This window comes from Verruconis gallopava, assembly GCF_000836295.1.
Source record: "Verruconis gallopava strain CBS 43764 unplaced genomic scaffold supercont1.1, whole genome shotgun sequence".
Taxonomy (NCBI): domain Eukaryota; kingdom Fungi; phylum Ascomycota; class Dothideomycetes; order Venturiales; family Sympoventuriaceae; genus Verruconis; species Verruconis gallopava.
This window is the reverse complement of record NW_015622137.1, coordinates 101,259-122,427: the sequence shown is the minus strand read 5'-3', so window position 1 is coordinate 122,427 and position 21,169 is coordinate 101,259. Positions and strand designations below refer to the sequence as shown.

The following is a 21,169-nucleotide window of genomic DNA, read 5'->3' as shown; positions in this document are numbered from 1 at the left end:
GTCTGCTGGGCGACTGCGAGAGTGCAAAGTGAGCCCACTTCCTCATTCTTGATCTGAGGTCCAAAGTTTTTTGCTCCACCTCGATAGATCTAACGCCCTTCGGCATTCTCCTCGTTGCTCCCATATCTGCTCCCCTTGAAAACTGCTATCAATGCCGCCCTCAAGAGTGCCGAGGTCATGATTTTGCGGCCTCGACTGCAGTTGATCATCTCGTTTCACATCAACGACGGCTGGGGCTAGGCCAAAGTGCCGGAATCGTCGCCACGACACCCCGTCTCGAAGGCCTATGGAGAGCTCCACACGCGCTACCGAGCTCGGGGCCAGCTCGACTGCGCTCCATGGCTCAAATCCAGTCCCCGAGCATTTAAATACTGGAATTTATATCTGAATATCAAGATCATTGATCCAAGAAGAGCCAAAAAAAATCCAGAAGAAATTCACCAATCACAATGTCAACGGTTACAGCAGAGTCAAACAAGACCCTTCAAATCCTAAAGGCTGCCGAAGAGGGCAAATATGGCGTCGTCGCCCCGATTGTGTACAATGTACGTTGATATAACACTGGACTTGCTTGACAATGTCCGCAGCGATGGTCAAAGGGACATGACATATTGACACCGAATGAAAAGATCGAGCACATAATTGCGTTCATACGCGCGGCGGAAGCGAAAAGATCGCCGCTCATCATTCAGATGTTTCCATGGGCCATCACATTTTCGAATGGCTTGCTAGTACATGCCGCTGCTCAGGCAGCGAAAACTGCTTCGGTTCCTGTATCCGTTCATCTTGACCACGCACAGGACGAGGACATGATACGACTCGCTGCGGATACTCTACCATTCGATTCGATCATGGTCGACATGTCACATCACGAGCGGGAAGAGAATCTGGCCAAGACGAAAGAATTGGTGCAATATTGTCATGAAAGGGGAATTGTAGGTCTTTTTTTATTTGCTCTAACTCAATGGTTCGTCGAGGCTAATGCATTTTATCCAAGGCAACCGAAGCAGAGCCAGGACGTATTGAGGGAGGTGAAGATGGGATTGCAGATACTGCAGATCTGGCCGCCGTGTTGACAACAGCGAACGATGTAGAAGATTTTTATGCCACGGGCGTCGATATTCTCGCGCCAGCTTTTGGTAACATCCATGGAGAATACGGCCCAGCAGGTCCACAGCTCGATTTCCCACGCCTTGATGACATTCGAACAGCCATTAACGGCCGTCTTCGGATCGCCATGCATGGTACGAACGGGTTCCCAGAGGATGTCATGAAGGAGTGCATTAAGAGGGGCGTGAGCAAGGTGAATGTAAACAAGCTAGTGCTGGATGATGCTCTTGTCTATTTGCAACAAAACGCAGCGACGACGAGCTTGACGAAGCTGATGGAAGAAGGCGTCCAGAAAGCACAGAAATTGACAGAGTGGCAGATGGACGTTTGTGGATCAACGGGAAAGGCGGCTTAGTGCCCGATGCATGCTTAGAACTTCGCGTGAGGAGGAAGTTTGTAGTTGTGTCCGGCCATGGTATAACTGTCAACCGGAAGAGTCATGAATTCGTTCTAAAGTCTTTCGAAACTTGGTATAATTTGCTTCTCCGCAGAGAGGGAGCAGCTTGAACGAGTGTTGGCAGATGAATAGATTGGATGTCTCCCACGTGACATGTGGTGTGATCTGGAGCTCGTAACTGTAATAAAGAAACCATAGCCTGCACCTCAAGAAAATATCCTTGCGCCAACACCTCCCAGGCCACAATGAAAGGCGTTCCCATTCCGTCGAAGGATCCGTACTTCAATTTAGGTGAATATCGTCGCAACATCTCGGCATCCAACGATGAGTCTCGTCACTGGTTCAACCGTGGCTTGATATGGTGCTACAGCTTCAACCACGAAGAGGCGGTGTACTGCTTCGAACAAGCGCTGTTGCACGACGAAAGTTGTCCTCTGGCATATTGGGGTCTGGCATATGCGCTTGGTCCAAACTACAACAAGCCTTGGGAATTCTACGACGGCGACGAGCTTCGCAGAACCGTGGAGCGGACCCACGAGGCAGTCCTGAAGGCCAGCAAGCACGCCGCCGAACGTGGCTCTGACGTGGAGAGGGCCTTGTGTGATGCCATCGTAAAGCGATACCCGGAGAAGAAACCCGGAGAGGATCTGACGATTTGGAACGACAGCTACGCCGAGGCCATGAGACGGGTGCACACGCAGTTTCCCACAGATCTCGACGTCGCCGCGCTCTGTGTGGATGCGCTGATGAATCTGAAGCCTTGGCAATTGTGGGACATCAAGACGGGCGAGCCGTCGCCCGACGCGCCGACGAGAGAGGTCAAGGGCATTCTTGACGATGCGCTCAAGCTGCCCGGTGCTTTGGAGCACCCCGGACTGCTGCATCTGTACATACACTTCTGGGAGATGTCGCCACACCCAGAGAACGCGTTGGCCATCTCAGATGGCTTACGCAGTCTTGTGCCGGACGCCGGCCATCTGCAGCACATGCCAACGCACTTGGACGTGCTCTGTGGGGACTACAGACGGGCAATTGCTTCAAACCTGCAGGCAGCTCGTGCGGACGAGGCCTTCCTCGCCAAACGAGGAGGTGTCAACTTCTACACGCTGTACAGATGTCACGACTACCACTTCGCCATCTACGCCGCGATGCTGGGAGGGCAGTCCAAACTCGCCCTGTCTCTGGCGTCGAGGCTCGAAAGTACAATCACGGAAGACCTACTGCGCCTCACGTCCCCCCCAATGGCCGACTGGATCGAGTCTTTCATAGCGGTGCGTGTCCACGTGCTCGTCCGCTTTGGAAAGTGGCACGACCTTCTGGATCTGCCCGTTCCGTCAGACTCGCAGCTGTACTGCAACACCACCGCCATGGTGTACTACGGCAAAGGCGTAGCGGCCGCCGCGCTGGGCCGGGTCGATGACGCGGTTGCGTATCGAGACAGGTTCCGCGACGCGGCCGCCCGCGTGCCGGAATCGCGCACGCTGTTCAACAACAGGTGCACGGACATACTGCAGATCGCTGCGGCGATGCTCGATGGCGAGATCGCGTATCGAAAGGCGGACTACGAGGCTGCCTGGACGTCGCTGCGCACGGCCGTCGAACGGGACGACACGCTCCCCTATGACGAGCCATGGGGCTGGATGCAGCCGGCACGACATGCGTACGGCGCTCTCCTGCTCGAGCAAGGAAAGGTGGAGGAGGCTTGCGAGGTGTACGCTGCTGATCTGGGTATGAACGACACCTTACCGCGGCAGTTGCAGCACTTGAACAACGTGTGGGCGCTGCACGGCTTCCACGAGTGCCTGGTCCGTCTTGGTCGGACTTCGGAGGCGAACGTGCTACGTCCACAGCTGAAGCTTGCGCTGGCTTTTGCCGATGTCGAGGTCAAGTCAAGCTGCTTCTGTAGGCTTAACACGACTTGAAAGGGCACGGATCGCAAGGAAAGATACGGCACGTTAAGAAATAGAGCGCAGCGTGCAGAAATGAAAAAAAATTCTTTGATTTCATGGCGGTATCACAAAGTTGTCAACAGAAGAGATATCTGCAAAAAAAAGCTCTCGTACGCGGCTCATTTGCCAATTGGCTGGCTGACTGGCTGACTGGCTGTTTGACTGGCTAGCTTTTCGCTCTAGCCATGGAGCCGGGTAACCCACCATCAGCCTAGGTACACTGTCTTGTCCCGACATAGGAGCACCATTTTTTTTCTTTCTCGTCCTTTGGTGCACTTTACGCCGAATCCTTTGGTCGCTGGCCGCAGTAGAAGGCTAGGCCAAAGTCCTCGGTGGTAAAGGTGATCTTGCTGCCCTTTGGGAAGTAGAACACGTCGCCCTTGACAGCGTGCACCTTGTTGCCCGTCTCGTCTGCTATGTCGAAGGAGCCGTCGATGATGATCTTCATCTCGTCGTAGTGATAGCCGTACACGAGAGGCGTGCCCTTCTCGAGGCGGTAGAAGCCGGCGGAGATCGGTGCCTTGCTGTCGGTGCTGTGGGAGGCGAAAGATCAATATCGTCTTACGAGGGAGACATCAAATGGGGCCTGCGCGTCGACGCTCACCTTACTGCAATGTCACCGAGGTAGGCATTTCCGTTGGCAATGCATGGGATGGTCTTCGCGAAGTCGGTCGACGCCTTGGCAAAGTACGTGAACGGAACAGCTGCCTCGGAACCCATAGCTGCGGAGAACGGCTTTGGAGAAGCAAGCGAGGACGGTGATGTCGTCGTCGTCGTACGCGCGGGCCGCAAATGAGACTTTGCGTTGCAAGCGTTCAGATACGAGTGCAGGCTTTCAAGATAGTTTTTCAGATGTGGGGAAGTAGACACGGGATAGAACGAACGCTCAGAAAAGTCGGACGTGTTTGTATCTATGTCCAGATAGTGAGCCAGGATGGTGGTGGTGGTGGCGTGCTTTGCAGGTCCGGAAAATGGCAAGAGAAAAGGTTCAACGATCGGCCACACCCCGTCCTGGAGATACGGTTCGCTTATATACGTCGACCCAATGCATTGCTTTGGTGGAGCAGATCCAGAGTAGGACCCTTCTGGCCGTAGAGTTTGCCGACTGCCATGCTGTTGAGGGGGGCATCGACTTGCATTTAGAGGTAAAGAAAGGACAGGATGGCCGGATAGGGTAAGGCGCGAAGGGTAACCCGCGCTCGTGAAAGAGACGTGATGGGATACTGATATTGCGCTCGCACGCCATAATTGGACATGACCGTGTGGCAGACATACGATGGGCAAATCGGTTCGAGTAAACCGTCGTACACGGATTGATGCATAGCTACGCCCTGCTTCGAAACCCGGACGCGTGTATCACAGCGAGCTGCAGATGACGGCTTCACCAGCGAAGAAAAACGACGAGTGAAAAGAAGGCTGGAAGACCTAGCTGGTGCCAGCGCTTGCGTCCAAAGGTCGGACAAGGATCAGACTTGAGCCAGCGTAGTTGCCAGGCTCAGTGGAGCTTGTCAACCACCGTCCATAGGAATTGGGAGTCACGATGAATAATTACGCGTTGGTGGTGTCTGATAAGAAACGTGAGCTTGAGAGGAGGGATCTGCAGTGATGGAGGAGCACATTGAGCCTTACCGGATTAGGGCATGAAATCCTGCCCTCCGCAACCAGATCATGATGGACGAGATCACAAGTGGAGGTCCGTTTTCGGGACAAACGCGCTGCAATGAGGACGGTAAGCGCAGATCGTCTATCGGTAGAGCCTCGCCGTAGTTGAGCCAGAAGCTGGCTCAGTCATTCGCCAACACCTGGGGACGTGAATATCACGTGGGCACGAGGCTGAGAAGAACATATCACACCACCATATCAATTTCAGGAAACGAAGTTCGGAATCTGACAATAGATATCGCCCAACCGTGACTCAGGATACAAATCTAGCGCAAGATTGATATCCATTTGTTCATAGCCCCGTAAATCGTGGCACTCAACCATAGCTCATTAACAAAGACCGAGCGCCATGCTAAACCACATTCGAACCGTTCTTCAGACATAAAAAAGTCTGAGAATATCCAATACACCTCATTTTCAATCAGAAAAAAAAATTTTTTTATCCCAAAAGTACTGTCGTCTTGTCAGCACCTTCCTTTTATCAGGCAGGTGAACTACTTGGACATACCTTCCCATCCCCATTCCTTCATAACACTAAGCCAATGCAGTCGTCCCCTCACTGTAAATTCGTGATCTATTGGGCCGCTGTTACAACGACTCGCCTTTCGAGGTCTATTGATGGTCGAATCACGAAGCATATCAAAGGCAACATTTGTGGCTCGCCGCTTTCTATTTGTGAAAGGATCCGACCAGGGGAATGAAGGATCCGCACCGCTTGTCATGTCAACATCCATGGTGCTACTCCTTCTGATACCTGGTGGTCTCTTCGCCGGCAGAAGTTCATATGTGTCCCTCCGCGACCAGACTTCGTTCACAACCTCAACGCAGCGGTCGATAACACCGATCTTCATTCGCTGGGCCATTGAGCTCCATCGCTCGTGCACCCACTGACGATCCTCCGGGTCAACAGCTTCGCAACTAGCCGCAATCAAGGGAAAGATGTGCACGATGACGGTCCGAGAGCTGAGCGGCACTGTCGCCAGTAGAATCATAACTTTCTTTCCCAGTTCTGCGGATGATTCAGACGGAATCTCCGGAACAGCCTGGTGCAGATACAGCAATGTTGCCCAACGATAGGCTTCTGCGGTCTGAATGCTGTGTTCAATCTCAACGGACGGATCTTCGATCGTTTCATCGACCACGGGAGGCTCCCATCCTTGGAGCATCTTCTTGAGCTCCATAGCCTGTGAAATGATCGTGGGCGAATTGCGCTCGATCCTTCGCACCTTTCGCACCAAGTTTGCAACCCTTCCAATAATTGGGAAGAGGGTAGATGCCGCTCCCATCAGAGGATCGATGTTAGTTTCCTCTCCAAATGGGCCGGTAACGAACGGATTTGAGAGCACCGCGTCGAAATCATTTGACTCGTCGTCATCGTTCGACGTCAAACGAGCAAGAACATCCATATAAACCCAAGCGTTCGTGAGAAACTTTAACCTCTCTAGTTTCGGGCCGGAGAACGCCTTGCGACCATGCCAGTTACGTGCTTGATTCACAAGAACCTTGGCGCCTCGAATATGATTAATGCCTGTCGAAGTGTGCTGGTCCCATGACTCCGCAAACGCCAACGCCAACGTTGTCGCAATGGCCGTGTCGAACTGCATGTTTTCTATGCCCGAAGCTAACGCTTCAATACTGCTCCTCATGTGTTCGATGCCCTGCAATCTAAGCTCTGGCTGGTACTTTGACGTGTGAAAACTGGTCATCGAGGCGATTGCGTGATACAAAGCGGGACTGTCCCGCGCGAGGGGCCATATCATTGTCCTCCAAGGATTTTCCGACGGACCGTCCTTAACGGACAGAATGCCGCATGTCTGCTTGTCAAAGCGGAGGGTCATGGTCTCCGGGCTGTTGATAGCCATGTCGATACTTGGAGGGATTGAGAACATGTCTGACATCGAGAACATGGACCCTGGTGACACAGATGAGACTGACGAGTTGTAGGACTCCGGCAGCATGGGCACCATGTCCCAGGTCACGTTTTCAACCTTGGGATAGTTTGTCCTGACAACTTCTTCGATATCTTCATCTCCCTCCAGAAAGAACTGGGTATCCTGCACCGACAGAGGAGTAATGGATGCTGTAGACGAACTTGTGCCTAGAAGCATGTTGGGCTCCAGATTCATGGGGTCATCAAGCGCTACCAAAGGATCAGACGGATCGGACAATGACAGTGATAGCGAAGATTGACCTGATGTCATCGCGGGCAAGCTGGTCACAGGTTGTTGCAGCATGCCGTCCGAATCCAGAGCAAGTTCTATGTTACCAGCATCTTGCAGGTCTTGAAGTGACAGGTTATCCTCGAATTCAAAAACACCTGGCGCAAGATCTAGATCTAGATCTTCCGACGGTGAGGTTATGATCTGCTCAGTGGCCTGTACCGGCTCACTCGACCGTTGTGCAATTTTCAGCTCGGGTCCTTGGACGGCGGTAGGTCGCACCCGCTGCACGGTGCGCACGACGACTGTCTGCTCCTCTCGTGGAGATTCAGACTGTTCGGAGCGCTCATGGTGGGTTGCTTCTGTCCCGGCGTCTTTCTTGGGTTTTGAAGCAGCCTGCGGCTTGCTGTACGTTGTAGTGGTCACAAAACTAGTTTCGCCGAATGGTCGCCACTTGTAGTCCTTCCTATATCCACCACATTCAACGTTTCGTCGTGCGCACTGCTGGCAAGTAGGTTTCGTCTCGTCGCATTTCAATCGCTTCGCCTTGCAAGTTACGCAGCCTAGGTGCAGGTCAGCGTGGATGGTGTGTCCGGTGACGGGGACGAAGCAAAGCCTGTTGCCGGACGGGCCACGAGACGTATTGGGCACGCACCATTTCTGCTTTTCGTCTGTTTCTTCTTGTCAACACCACTGGCAGCTGCAGCGTCGCCCGGTTTGTCGCTTGCAGTCTTCGGCTTCGCAGCGGCTGGGTTGCGCTTCCTGGTCTGCTTCGGTTTTTGCGACGGCGCCGGCTTCGGAGGACTGTGGGATTCGATAGGAGAGCCTGTCAAAAATACACGCGGGGAAGGAATCGTGATGGTATCTGCCATGTAGCGGGCTTTCTTATCCTTACCATTGGCACAATCGCCGCAAGCAGAAAGAAGCCCGTGCGGGACAAAGAATCCTGTTCCGAAGAGGACGTCAGGACAGGTAGATTGAAAAGGAAAGGAAAGGAAAGACAAAAAAGATTATGCGGAGTAGAAGGGCCAGCAGCAAGCGCTTCGGGACTTGTAATCACGAACGTGCCAGTGGAGTAATGGGCAGAGGCCCAGCTGCTGCCGGGCTCCCCGCCAAGGGTTCGAGTAGCCTTATCGCCAAAAGATAACAACTGGGTTTGTGGCTGACCTGCAGCGGGGATCAGCATGGAGGGACCCGCTGGAATGACCTGGCTGTCTTTCTAGACCGTATCCGAGCCGACGCTTAATCAGACAAGGTCCAGAAGGTTGAGTGCATCCGTCGAGGCCATGGACGACACAGAGAGGGGCCAGCGGCGAAGTCCTCTGACCTCGACGGCGAGAGAGAGAGACGGCGACGTTGACCGCCGGTGCGCCACGAACTCGGCCTTGTGACATCGTCGTGACCATGGGCGTGGACGAGCGATGCAGCAACTCCGCACAAGAGCGAATTACGGCCCTGGTTGAGCCTCCGTGTCGAACGCTTGCGGTTGCAGCCGTCCAATGCCACGCTCACACATGACTTGACGAAAATTGGCCGTCACCAAAGGGAAAGGATGCCAAAAGGCGTGCCTAGCAGTAGTCGATCCAAACTTTCGCAACGCGTTGCAGCTTGCAGCTTGCCGCCGTCATGGCCTGGTCGGACGGTCTCTACGCATATCCGCAACGTGGCTGGAGTCTACCTTGGCGAACAACGAGGACGGATGGTCTCCACCGCACTCCAACGACGCTGAACGATGGTGCAAACAATGAACGCAGGCGTAGGCACGGGCACAACGCAAGAGATAGCGATGGGCCCGCTCGGTGCTGCTCTTGTCGCTGGCCTCGAGCTTGTCAAGGGGACGCGATAACGAGGACGTACGACGCGCAGCCGAAAGCGGAAGGTGAGAAGAAAAGTTTCCGCGACAGACCTGTGTTAGTGTGATGCGACGACGACGCCCAGCTTAGTGCCATTCTCTACCTCCAAGGCAAAGTCGGGGTAAGGCGGAGTCGAAAGCGCGTCTCAGAACACCTCCTGAACATTACAGCCGGCTCGATTCACTCTTTCTCTGCCGAATGGACGTTGGCATGGCTTGCCCACAGCATATTACTACTATTTCTACACGAAGCCGACGTGCTTGCGGACGCCTTCAATCTTCAGCAGATCTGTCTGGCTGCAGCCGCTGGGGCACGAACAGTAGAACTAGAGCACGTGCCACAACGCTGGCGTATCGATATGCTCGACCGTCCTGACCGTTCGGACGGCCACCGCCTCCGCTGCTCCTACGACCGCGGCCTGCCCGTCCCGCAACAGGCCTGCTACAGCTTCTCATCCTCCTTATAGGGATACATTAGCTCGTATGCCTTACCGTCTTCCTCGAGCATGTCCAGAATCCTAGACATCACCGAAAGCACCTTTTCCTCCTCCAGTCTTCGCCCCACAACCTGAACGCCGACTGGCAGGCCGGCCATCTTGACAGCATCATAATGCACGTACGCGCCTCTTGCCACGCCATTCAGCCTGTTGAGTTTGAAATCTGCGGGCAGCATATCTTTGGACGGGTCTACCTTGGTGACCGGCATGACACCAGCGGTATAGTCGAGCTGGCCTTTGTTAGCTTGGGCAGGAACCGTCGAGGCGGAGTGGCTCTTACCAAGTTGAACAAGAATGTATAGCCGCAGCTGCTGACAGCGTCTTTCATACCGCCATGCGGCACAGCAGGTGTGGCGTTGGGCACGGTAATTAGGATATCCAGCCCCTCTTGGTTCCACCACTCATGCCATCGATTCTTGTAAGCCTCCCTCTTGCTCACCAATTGCCAATTTTCTGCAGCCGTCTTGGGATGCCAGTCCTTCAACAGCCCAGCCCAGATGTCGTCACGTTTAATGTATTTAACGTACCAGTAGTATATCTTCTTGATGAAACGTGGCAAGCGCATGTAGAATCCCATCTGCGCTGCTCCGGGATCGTCACTTTCCCCCGTCCGGAACACCGATTTGAAAGTGGTACAACCATCTGCGTTGAGCAGCTGCGAGGCAATGACCAGGGCTTCGTACGGTGAAGGTGGAGAAACGTCGATGACAGTGTGTCCGTGTGACTTGAGAGACTCGGCAACCATGTCGAGTCCCCGCGCGCAAGCTGGCGAGGGAGTAACCACGCCATCGTCTCGCAAGACACCAACCTTCAGCGTCTTCTTTTCTCGCCAATCTTGCTCCATGCTGTCTCTCCACTCGAGAGGATGGACACTATAATCCAGCCGCCAAGGCTTCATCTTGATTAGATTGCGCGTGAAGTAGATCAAAGCGTTCAGATTCCAAGCCATCGGACTGAAAACACTTGGGATCCCCTCCTGACCAGGCATCGAAGTGTTCATGCCCATCTTGGGCCACCGGCCAGTTGAACATCGTAACGAATAGCAGCCAGAGAAGTGGGCCGGCACACGGACCGACCCGGCGACATCTGAGCCGACCCCAATGATACTCGCTCCAGAAGCAAGGAGAGCACCCTCACCTCCAGTAGAGCCTCCAGGCGAGTAGTCTGGATTGTGTGGATTCTTCGCCTGACCCCAGACGTCGTTGGTGCTCTCGAAGCTGAGCAGCGTGATGGGCAATGCAGTCTTAACGAAGGGGACAGCACCCGCCTCCTTCAGAAGCTTGACCATCGGGCCGTCTTCCTTGTAAGGCTTTCCCGTGTACCTTGAATATCCCACGGAGACATCCCAGCCGCCGACGGCAATGCTGTCTTTCAAACTCACAGGGATGCCCGCCAACGGGCCCTTGAGATTAACGCTGCCATCTTGCAGCCACTTCTCAGCCTCTGGAAAAAGAATTTCAGTGAGAGCATTCGTCTTGCGATGTGCTTTCACGGCGGCTTTGCCATACGTTCGGAGTATGTCGACGGGCTTGATTGAGCCGCTGTGCACGCCCTCGACCAGTTTTTCGATGGGCGTGGTCTGAATCTGTTTCTCAACCTCCGTGAACGAAGTTAAGTACGGGGTGGGCAAGGACGCAATTTTGGCGCTGCGTTCATCTTGCTTTCGTTTGCTAGGTGCATAATCAGTGTCAGAGCACATGCAAACGTGCGCGCAAGGAACGTACCAGTCTCGCTTGTGGGCGAAGTAATCGAACGGAAAGACCATGATGTCTCGAGCGTGAGGTAGTTGGGATGCAAAGATCACGGAGAACAGAGAGGGACTATGACCGCTTTTTGTGGGCGGCTATGGCCCTCGTCCCAATGCTCGCATGGCGCGTTCGACGTGCCGATGATAACCAGCGTTGCTAAGAGTTAGCGGGGCAACTCGCGGGAGGAAGGCGCCCCTGCCAGTCTGCACGGTCGCACCTCCCCATGCAGAAGAGCTTGGCCCCGCTCGACGCCCTCGTGTGGACTTGCCCTTTTCGGTGATCACGCTTTGATTATGTAATTGCTCCTCCGCTGACGGGAAACTGCTAAAATGAGTTTAACATCCTCCGGACGCTCTTCGACAACAGATTCCGTAGAATGGATAAGCATGGCACCGACATCTGATTCTATGGCAACAAGCCCATGGATCCGAATTCTTTGTCTGTTTCCCTCCTGATGCCGCAATGCTCCACGTCAATGTCTGAAGGGCGTTGAAATCGGCTGACCAGGCATCTCAACACCGGTGTTTACGCCCAGAGACCAGCCTACAAGACCGTGCCTGTTAGAGATGAAGTTGCCACGAAAGGTATGAGTCAAATTGAGATACTCCTGGATGAGAATCTCCGCGATCATAGACGCGTCTGGCTTCGCTAGAAGGGATTGCTTTAAGCTTCGTGGTTCCAGATGTCTAGGCAACTCCCAAGAGCGCGTTTTGCCCTGAAATAACTGTGGATTCATTTCGCTGGTCGTTTCTACATTTTAGTCTGCATTCATTAAACGAGTGAGAATATTCACGCAGCGGGCACAAACATGACCACACGGAGCTTCGTTCTCTGAGAGTAGTGCCAGTCGTCGGCAAAAGCCTAGAAGGTCAACTTCTCTGTAGAAGGAAATTGCGAGGGGAAATAGTTTGACGGACAGTCCGACGATGCCTTTCGGCCAAGCGAGGCTGCTAAACTTCGCCAGCGAGACAAAGTGTGAGATATTCACTGTTTGACACGCACCTGATATGTTCGACAATCAAAACTTAAGTCATGCGTAGACGTCGTGACATCGTGAGTTGTTTCTTTCTCAGCTATCTCAGTACGAAAATTCACAAGGTTGACAATATCAATATTTTCATCATTTGTTTGCTAAATGTTTCTGAGTCCTGACGAAGGCCATGAGCATTCTCGCCAACCCATTGTCGACGGCATTCCTCAAATGGGAACGGCAGCACTGTGGAGCTTCACACAATCCTCTTGAAGAGCTTCTCATCTGTTCCTAGTACGACCAGAACCACCATGTCCGGCCCCAACCTTTGTATTGGTTCCATCCTCGTAAAAGGTGTCACAGAAGCTGCATCGATTATGTGGTGTACCATTGTGGCGAGACGCAGGGCACGTCGTGATAGATATATCGTGAAGGCGTGCGCAGCGGCAGCATTCCCAATCAGTGATCCGACGCGAATTCGAGGACATCGTGATTTTTCTATATAAGAACTTTGGCGGTGTTCCTAGGTGGTGTTGCTGCACTGTAGAAGTGATAGAGCGAAGACGCTGGTTTAGAGTGCTCAAGTGCCTTTGCCGGTCAAAGAAGTGGTGATAGAAGTGGTAAAGAGCTTGGTAATGTACTTTGACGTTGATTGATTGGAGATCTTTATATACTTCTTGGGCTTTGGAGTTCTGTGATTGCAAAGATGTCACGAACTGTGTTTGTCACCGGTTTTTTTAGTATTTTTGGAAGGACAGTGGTCATAGTCCATTCATACATGATCTAAAGCAGGCTGTTTACCGTTATTCAAGCTATAAACTTTCACTCGCCAAGTGTGAATCTGGCAGAGAATCCATCATGATATTTTCCGCCCGCTCTAATCCTGTTTACGCATCGTTTCTGTGTTAGCTTACGGTATCTGCAACGTACACTCAGGCCTGGACGTGTTACATGTGAGTGATGTATCGTAATCCTACGTCACCCAGCAATCAAGTTTGCAAATACAGGAGACCGAAAACTTAATTGACGACTCCGATGCTGAAGCTGGAAATATTCTCTTCGTTGCCGATGGAATCATTTCGCCGGCCGCTGAACACCTCATGTTTTTCTTTCAAGAAGTGATTCCGACCGAAAAATATGCCAGACAAAAATCCCGTATATTTCATAGTTGTATCTTCAAGTTTGAAATAGTAAGTATAACGTCAACTAGAAGGGCAGGCGCAAGTACCTTCGGCTAGATACCATCAGGGACGTCGTTGTGTAAAACTTTCAAAGGAATGAAGTACCCCAACCAACAGTCTTTTGAAAGCACCGCGCGGGGTAGATCTTAAATCCCTCTAAACACCATATTTCCCCTTTCATTTTCCTCAGGCCTTGAAGAGTGAGCCATAGGCGTCATTTAGTACGCTTACAGAGCTCTAAGAGGTGAACTCTATGTTCAGGATCTCTACGAAAGTAAGCCTACGTTCCTAGCTATGCAGCACTTTACTCCCCCAATTCATGAGAGGCATTCAATTCCCATCCCGTACGTTTCTGCACGACGGCTTTGCTAGCCATATGTGTGGTCGCGCACGCGCTATTGAGCAAGGCTTCTTTCAACATGTGCAGACCAAATCTTATTATGAAAAAAGATAGTAATATGTGGAATTCTTGCCAGTGTGAGCATGTGCCCTGATCACAAACTGCCAAAGTGAAATAAATGAGAAGCCCATGGAAACTTTGAGACTCAATCTTAGAATGGCTTAAACCAAGAACACGAAGCTACAACAATATGATCAGAACGAGGTGGGGCTCAGGAAACCAGATGCCCCCCAGCCGAGCAGCAAAACAAGAGAGAAAGCAGGTCATATAGCTCCTTTGGAGTCACGCAAACAGTGTCTCATGGAAATTCTACCTTGAATATGATCGACGGAAAAAACAAAGTCAACATGTATTACTCCCTATACTGACATAGCGATAACCAACATTGTAGCTATAAATACAAAGTTACCTGTGCTTGCCACCAGTTCACGGTTGGCAGTTGATTTCTTTGTGCTAGAGGCTCCTGGAGAGGAAACGGTGGAAGTACCCGTTGCGCTACGGTAGTTTCTGGTTAGCTTCATTGTAACTGCGAAGGAGAAAAGTGACCTACTTTGAGATGGGAGCAACGTGGATTTCCCAGAAGCTTGTCTCGTTTCCTGGAGTTGAGCTATTTGGCGGACGAATCGAGTACGTTGGATCTGTGACGTTTATGGCGAGTATGTCGGATACAGTGCCATTTTTCAAATAGTTGAAGAACTCGAGGGATACGTTAACGTATTTAGCAAGGGCGGTTGCAGGATCCAATGTGGCGTTTGCTGCGGTACTGTCGAACAGCGACAACAAAGAGCTACCAGCAATCAAACCGGCATCGGTGATTGAGCTATGTGCGGTGCCGAGTAGAGTCATGAACCAGCCGGCGTTGGTAGCATTCAGTGAAGTCTCAGCTATGGTCTTGACGACGGTGAAGAAATCCTTGCCGAATAAGACTGAAGGCTGGCTTGACCAAGCTTCCGAATCGGGGATCAAAATTGGCACCTGGACATTGGTGGATAGCGGTCCACTTTCCTTGCCTCTGAGAAGACATCAGCCCATAAGCGAATCAGTGACAACAGAACGTACAACGTACGGGTCTAGTGTTAGTCCAGCACGTACAGTACTGTTTGAAACTTGGCGCGACTGTATTGTATCCAACTGGGGAGGCAGTCAGTCGGAGTGACCCGAGTAAATTCAAGAACGTACAGCAGAGGTGGCACCAAATGAATGGCCGCCAATGACCAATTTATCAAAATCCAGTCGACCCTTCCAATTAGCAAGGGTCTGTCCATCGCCTCGGGAATTGCTCTGGTATACGTCCACACCCTGACCGTCGTTGATTGCTTTTAGGACGCGCACCGTTTCTTCGACTTCAGCCTGCCTGAAGGCCCGCTGAAGCATCGCCAGACCAGTCGCGTTCACGGGTGGTCTCAATTGATCTGGCAAGATATAAGTCACGTTCTTTGGCGGCTGACCCTTGATCTCCACGACAGATCCTGCATTGCTTCCATCTCGGTGCGTGATTGCAACGACGACATTGCCATCCGCGGCAATAGATCCAAGGTAATGCGAATACCACTCCGGTAGAGTCGTGTCTCCATGGGAAAATATGAAAACTGGATAACCAGTCGCGTTGACAATGGGAACGTCGGTGAAAGCGGGTATCACAGCGCTACCGGCCAGCGCTTCGAGCCCGATTTTAACAACTTGTGCAGTCACGGACCCATTTGTGCTTTCGGCGATACCAAGAGAGATCAGGTCGATGTTTTGGAGCCACGGTGGGCTCGCCTTTGTGGATTCGTTGTTTTTGCTAGACGGATAATAGGCCGAGAACAGGACTGTCTCGAGCTGACACAAGGTGTTAGGTCACGATAGGCCTTTAATTCAAAGCTTCCGTTGGCTTACTTGAAATGCGGGCTGTCCCGTCGAAGAGATTGTATAGTTGCTAGTATTCCTAGGATCAGAGACGGGAACCTCAATGGTCACGTAGCCCACGCCATATCGACCGTTGTATGCGGGTAGCTGCGCTTGAGCAAGGGTGAGCAGAGGCGTCAAGACAAGTCCCCACACGCCAATCATGGCATGCAACAAATGCTCAGCGTCTTCGAGCTTTGGCGAGAATAATGATTGGAATCAGTAGAACCACAGGTTTCACAAGTGCTTCAGCTTTAAATTCATGGCCAGGCCATGACGTTGATCAAAGCAAGTTCGCCGTTGTGCGGAGCGTGATTGTGATCATTCCGACAAGTCCAGCCGAAAACAGCTTGCTTAGTCAGACGAAGCAGATGTGTTGAGTTATACTCCGACGTACAAGTCAATCGATTTGCCCCGTTTAAGACCAAGTGGGCAAATTAGTCTGATATCTTACTTCGGGTAATGTTTATTTATCCGAGGATTTCCCAATTGGGTTGTGGGATCTTTCCATATCTTAGCCCAATAACTCAATCCAGCAAATCTCAGCTCGTGTTACAAAGCATCCTGTAGCCACTGGGCACTTGCCGGTTCTACGATAATGGAAGCTGGAAAAAAAGTGTTGTCCCATCATGTACAATATACCGTCTGTTAGGCCGACATGAATTGCTGAATAATTTAGAACACCATCAAGCTCTTCATCAGTCCTCAATTAGGTCCGCCCACCAAACACGACGAATCTACCCAGGCCCCTAAAAGTACCCCAGGACTGTGCTAAGCTCAGATCGTCATATCTTGAACGTTAGCAGCTGGGACAGCTGCCACGCTTAGACCTGACGGATGGCTGACAAATTATTCGGAAGGGTAGATGTAATACGGATGCCTGGCGAACGGGTCATTGTGATCATTGATTCGATTAATCTGCCAATCAAGCTCCCTGCAGAAATGGCTGTGGTAGACGTTATACGGATCCAGATGTCCACGCAGCTCGTAACGGAAGATCTTGCCGCACATTAAAGACAAAATTCACCTTAGTACGTCGTGGATATTTCATATAGTCAACACGACGGCATTTAAACTCTATAAATACTACCTCGCGTCAAGAAAGCTGCTCTCCATCGCGTTTGATTGCCTGCTTCAAACGTGAGCAGTCTGGCCCAGCACCCATCTAGATCTTAAAAGCAACGAGCATCGCGATTTCCGAAACCACGGTCGAAAACAACAGGAAAACGTGTGGGGTCTGAACATGGCGTCTGATTCCCTCGTCAGCGGAGCAAATAATACCACCTCTATTCATTTGAAAACGCACCTTGACCAAGCATGCCAACGGTTTGAGCTTGGTATTTTGCCCGTATTTGCTAGGAATTTCACGCTTCCTACAGATTCTGGCAACCATACATCGAACGGACGTTACAGACGAGCCAGGAGAACACGTTTTGAGTCTTTGCTAGGAGACGGGTTGTCATTCGCAAGCACACTGCCTACGACGTGCTTGTGTTCGTCTAAGGACGGTTGGCACGATTAAACTCACCAAGTAACAACAGTGTCGTGGGATGCTGAATTCTCTCTGGACGTGAACTGCCTTCCATGTCCAAAAAGTGAATGAACCACCGCGTGAACCTACAAGCTAGGAGGGTTATTACAGTTCTAAACCAATTTTTGTTACCCTACTTATACAAACATCACAAATGCCACCGCAATTGCCGGCGAAAAATTCTGATCAGACAGATCGCAGACGATTACAAAGTGGATTGATGCAAGTGTATATCGTCTTTTTCAGATCTCTCGTCACGCTAACGAAAACCATTCTTGCTCTTTTCCCACATTAGCCACCGTTAAAGACTGTTCTATCCATTGCCTGAATCCCAGCAGCAAAAAGAAGCAATAGATTCTCTATGTTTGTATCCGGTGCTGAAAGAAATTTTTGCATCATGATTTCTTCGTTCTGTCATTTCATCGTCGTTCGAGCATCTAGACTATAAACACGAGGAGAAAATAAAAACGAAAACGCTCATGCCATCGCTGAGTTTGGACCTGGGGTTAATCACTGTACATACGCACAAACTCCCACATCGCCCTCAAAACAGCTACACCTCCGCCTTGGGTCTCAACGGTTCTCCCACGTCCACGATCGTTAAGGTCGGTTGTGCTTCCAACCCAGTTTGAGCGATGATCCTGGCGCTTTTTGCGCAGCTCTACGTGCGTTCCAGCCAAGTTCATGTTCTCTGCATTGAGAGACTCTTCACCACCGGGCCACATGGTACCACCTCCAAATCTTGGAAGGTTGGGAGGGCTGATCTCCAGGCCTTCACGCCATCCAACGCCCCAGAGCTCTTCACTTCCCAGGCCTTCGTTCCTGTAATCTTCTGAACTCTCCGGAGTCTCCGAGACAATATCGTCTCCATCAGCATCCCAGTTCGGCACGCCCCACCACATTCCAAATCGGCCATGTGCGTCCCTTGTCGCCAATGCCGCCTTTGCATTCCAGACAACCCACGCTGCATATTCCTTGCAGCTTTGAGCATGCAGACTATACGTAGCGGGATCAGCGGCGTACGTTTTGCCCGGAACAAGCGGTTTATCTGGCAAGGGTTCGCAAAATAGCGTGAGATGGTGGAAGAAGATGCCTTTGAATGTCTGCCCGTTCTGGGAGCAGGTTCCAGAGGCGTCGCAGATCTCCTCAAGAACACCGTTGCGGCCTAGGCCACTCCACCAACGGACCCGGGACGTCGGAGAGCGCCACCCAGTTGCGGCTATAACATTGCGGACGAGTTCGTGTCCGTCCTTGAGATATGAGACTTTGCCAGTGGCTTCCCAGAGGTTACGCAAGCCAGATAAAAGCACGCCCTGGTTGTATGTGTACACCATTTCGTTTCTGACGTCACAATTTCCCGTACCTATGCTGCCGTTGCGGTTCCAGCCCGCGATGTGGAAGCCATCAACGTACAAACCTTTCTCGTTCGTCATGTTGCTATGCTTGAGCCACTCGTAAGCTTTGATTGCGTTCGAGAGATACGTAGGGTCGTGAGGTCCTTTCCGCTCGATAGCAGTCATCGCGGTTTCGTCTGTATCACGTGCAAGCACATTCGTCACCGTATTCTGCAGATAGGGCGACGTGTTGCTATCACCAGGAAAGTACAAGTACATGCCCACGCTAGCCGAGATGTACAGCTCGTTCGTGATGGCATTTTTGTACGGCGTCAGACGGGGGTTCCAGACCATGCCTCCGCCGCATAGCTCCGTGTCCCAACCTTGGCGTGCGATCTCGTAAAAGACATTGGCCCGGTGCGCGAAACTGGGTATAAACTGGGTGCCGTACCACGGCTTGCCTGCCCCGAGACCGTCCTGGCCGGAAGATGGTGGATAGTGGGCATTCGAGTGCAGGGTCACAAAACGGATGCCTTCCAACCAACCTAGTACAACCCACAGCATGTCATCATACGCTTGCAGCCGTATGCTGAAGGCATCCTCCCCAAAGTAGTATGCAATCGACTGCGAGAAATAACGATTGATCTCGTTCTCCACCTTCTCACCCTGTACGGTCGTCCACTTCGGCTGCCAGGTTGAAGGAGGCAGAACATAGTCGAGGGAGCGGGTAAGCGAGAACAAGGACGCCGACATGAGCGTGCCCAGTACGGCGCCGGTCCAGTCAATGGAGGTCGGCCATTTGCCCAGCCATATCTGAAAATACTCGTTCTGCATTGTCTCGAGAGCATAATGCAGTTCCTCGAGGGCATTGAACGGCGACTGGTGTTGGGGCAGCACGTTGGGGACAAATGGCAAGGTGTAGAACGTCCAGAGCGAGTACAGCGGCAACAGCACCAGCAACGCCAGGATGGCCTTCGAAGCCCACTTCTTACGCCAATTTACGCCGACCTCGCGACGATCCATGTCGACTCGATGTATTTGCTCGCGCAGAAATAGGAAAAAGCGACGCAGAAGCGATAATCTGCCAAAAGAGAAAAGGAAACCCAAGGAGCCAGCCCCGCTGAAAGTGGCTCGAGCCGTTCACTCAATCATCGCAAACGCACGGGAAACGGACGACATGCGAGCGTGCGAACGGTGAGGTTCTCCGGGTGCTCACGCGGTAATCGATATTGTACATGAACGAGCGATGGTTGGGGTCATGCGGTGTGCACCACGCGCTCGCTTGGTTCCTGCATTTGCGAATCAACTTGTGGAGAAAATGTGGGTCCGGCTCGTGGTTCGGTGTGAAGATTTCCACGGCCGCTCGCCGCGTTCGCTCGTTCGTTGTCCAACCTTTTTGAGCCCGTCAAGGTCTTGACCTGCAAGCCAGCGTTGGGCTGGCGGTGAAAAAGAAAATGCGTAAGAGCCTGGTCGACGCTTGAATGGCATTGTATCACGTGCTCTAAGGCCGCTCGACAACCGCCGGGCGACTGTAAGCAACGGCCGCGACGCAGCGCAAGGTGAAGAGCGCTTGTACCGTGCAGCGTGGCTTTTCGAGCCTCCTGTTGGCGCCGTTTTTCAAACCCAGGCCCCTCTTCGAGAGGTGTCCAATCAGACCGTATCTGTTGCGACATTGTTATTTTCTCAGCCTGCCTTCGTCCTGTCTGATATCATGTCGCTGCAGTCGTCTCCGAATCCTTCCAAGGTCCGGTTAAGACTCAGCTCCCGCTTCAACTCAAGAGGCTCTCAATCTCCATTCCGATCAGTCGTCTGATATCCAACCGGATGGCCAACAAACCAAGCGTCCTATTCGTGTGCGTTCACAACGCCGGCCGCTCGCAAATGGCCGCGGCGTACCTTTCTCATCTTGCCGGAGACGAGGTCGAAGTTCGTTCTGCTGGATCAGCCCCGGCCGACTCCGTCAACCCGGTTGTTGTGGAAGCCATGCTCGAGGAAGGCATCAACATCGCCGACCAAAAACCCAAGATTCTCACACCAGACGCCGTCCAAGCCAGCGACGTTGTTATCACCATGGGCTGTGGCGACGCCTGTCCCTTCTTTCCCGGGAAGCGCTATCTCGATTGGAAACTCAAAGATCCAGCTGGAGAAGGCATCGCTGCCGTTCGTCCTATTCGCGACGAGATCCGTCGCCGCATCGAGACTCTCATAACGGAGCTGCGTTCTACAACCTGAAACAGTCCGGAAAGTCACTTCGCAGGCGCTCTGACCTCCCGATTTTCGAGGTTCACATTGCTGCTGACAAAGGAAAGATTTGCTTCTCGCTTTAGACAATCCTGGGTGGTGGCAGGAGGTAGAATGTTATTCAGTTTATTGGTCCTAGACGAGGTCTACGAGAGAGACTAAGCGATTAAATCACAATCAAGAAAAAATTTGTCTTCTTTCACGTTAGCTTCACGGATACTCGCACCATTCGGCGACATTTTCGAGGTCAT

The 21,169-nt window shown here is 52.1% G+C and overlaps 9 protein-coding genes across 9 annotated transcripts; 4 read left to right on the top strand and 5 right to left on the bottom strand.

Moving 5' to 3' along the window:
• Positions 1–449: 449 nt before the first annotated feature.
• PV09_00053 (uncharacterized protein) lies at positions 450–1,465 on the top strand (the record flags this gene model as incomplete). Its single annotated transcript, XM_016352720.1, has 3 exons — positions 450–545; positions 630–935; positions 998–1,465. The coding sequence occupies 3 exons, from the start codon at positions 450–452 to the stop codon at positions 1,463–1,465; spliced, it is 870 nt and encodes a 289-aa protein (XP_016218977.1).
• Positions 1,466–1,752: 287 nt separating this feature from the next.
• PV09_00052 (uncharacterized protein) lies at positions 1,753–3,429 on the top strand (the record flags this gene model as incomplete). The annotated part of the gene is made up of 1 exon (XM_016352719.1): positions 1,753–3,429. The coding sequence occupies one exon, from the start codon at positions 1,753–1,755 to the stop codon at positions 3,427–3,429; it is 1,677 nt and encodes a 558-aa protein (XP_016218976.1).
• A 227-nt stretch (positions 3,430–3,656) lies between these two features.
• PV09_00051 (uncharacterized protein) lies at positions 3,657–4,176 on the bottom strand (the record flags this gene model as incomplete). Its single annotated transcript, XM_016352718.1, has 2 exons — positions 3,657–3,989; positions 4,061–4,176. 2 exons carry the CDS (start codon positions 4,174–4,176, stop codon positions 3,734–3,736), a joined length of 372 nt encoding a protein of 123 aa, XP_016218975.1. The 3' UTR covers positions 3,657–3,733.
• Positions 4,177–4,211: 35 nt separating this feature from the next.
• PV09_00050 (uncharacterized protein) lies at positions 4,212–4,654 on the top strand. The gene has a single exon (XM_016352717.1). The coding sequence runs from the start codon at positions 4,249–4,251 to the stop codon at positions 4,549–4,551; it is 303 nt and encodes a 100-aa protein (XP_016218974.1). The 5' UTR covers positions 4,212–4,248; the 3' UTR covers positions 4,552–4,654.
• A 647-nt stretch (positions 4,655–5,301) lies between these two features.
• PV09_00049 (uncharacterized protein) lies at positions 5,302–8,430 on the bottom strand. The gene is made up of 3 exons (XM_016352716.1): positions 7,933–8,430; positions 5,627–7,840; positions 5,302–5,571 (listed from the first exon to the last, which is right to left on the bottom strand). Exons 1-3 carry the CDS (start codon positions 8,147–8,149, stop codon positions 5,558–5,560), a joined length of 2,445 nt encoding a protein of 814 aa, XP_016218973.1. The 5' UTR covers positions 8,150–8,430; the 3' UTR covers positions 5,302–5,557.
• Positions 8,431–9,198: 768 nt separating this feature from the next.
• On the bottom strand, positions 9,199–11,519 carry PV09_00048 (uncharacterized protein). Its single transcript, XM_016352715.1, has 3 exons — positions 11,351–11,519; positions 9,907–11,296; positions 9,199–9,856 (listed from the first exon to the last, which is right to left on the bottom strand). Exons 1-3 carry the CDS (start codon positions 11,389–11,391, stop codon positions 9,572–9,574), a joined length of 1,716 nt encoding a protein of 571 aa, XP_016218972.1. The 5' UTR covers positions 11,392–11,519; the 3' UTR covers positions 9,199–9,571.
• A 2,650-nt stretch (positions 11,520–14,169) lies between these two features.
• Positions 14,170–16,105, bottom strand: PV09_00047 (uncharacterized protein). The gene is made up of 5 exons (XM_016352714.1): positions 15,804–16,105; positions 15,105–15,746; positions 14,992–15,056; positions 14,476–14,937; positions 14,170–14,420 (listed from the first exon to the last, which is right to left on the bottom strand). Exons 1-5 carry the CDS (start codon positions 15,975–15,977, stop codon positions 14,285–14,287), a joined length of 1,479 nt encoding a protein of 492 aa, XP_016218971.1. The 5' UTR covers positions 15,978–16,105; the 3' UTR covers positions 14,170–14,284.
• Positions 16,106–17,557: 1,452 nt separating this feature from the next.
• On the bottom strand, positions 17,558–19,943 carry PV09_00046 (uncharacterized protein). Its single transcript, XM_016352713.1, has one exon. It carries the CDS (start codon positions 19,698–19,700, stop codon positions 17,850–17,852), a length of 1,851 nt encoding a protein of 616 aa, XP_016218970.1. The 5' UTR covers positions 19,701–19,943; the 3' UTR covers positions 17,558–17,849.
• Positions 19,944–20,080: 137 nt separating this feature from the next.
• PV09_00045 (uncharacterized protein) lies at positions 20,081–21,093 on the top strand. The gene has a single exon (XM_016352712.1). The coding sequence runs from the start codon at positions 20,502–20,504 to the stop codon at positions 20,907–20,909; it is 408 nt and encodes a 135-aa protein (XP_016218969.1). The 5' UTR covers positions 20,081–20,501; the 3' UTR covers positions 20,910–21,093.
• Positions 21,094–21,169: the final 76 nt, after the last annotated feature.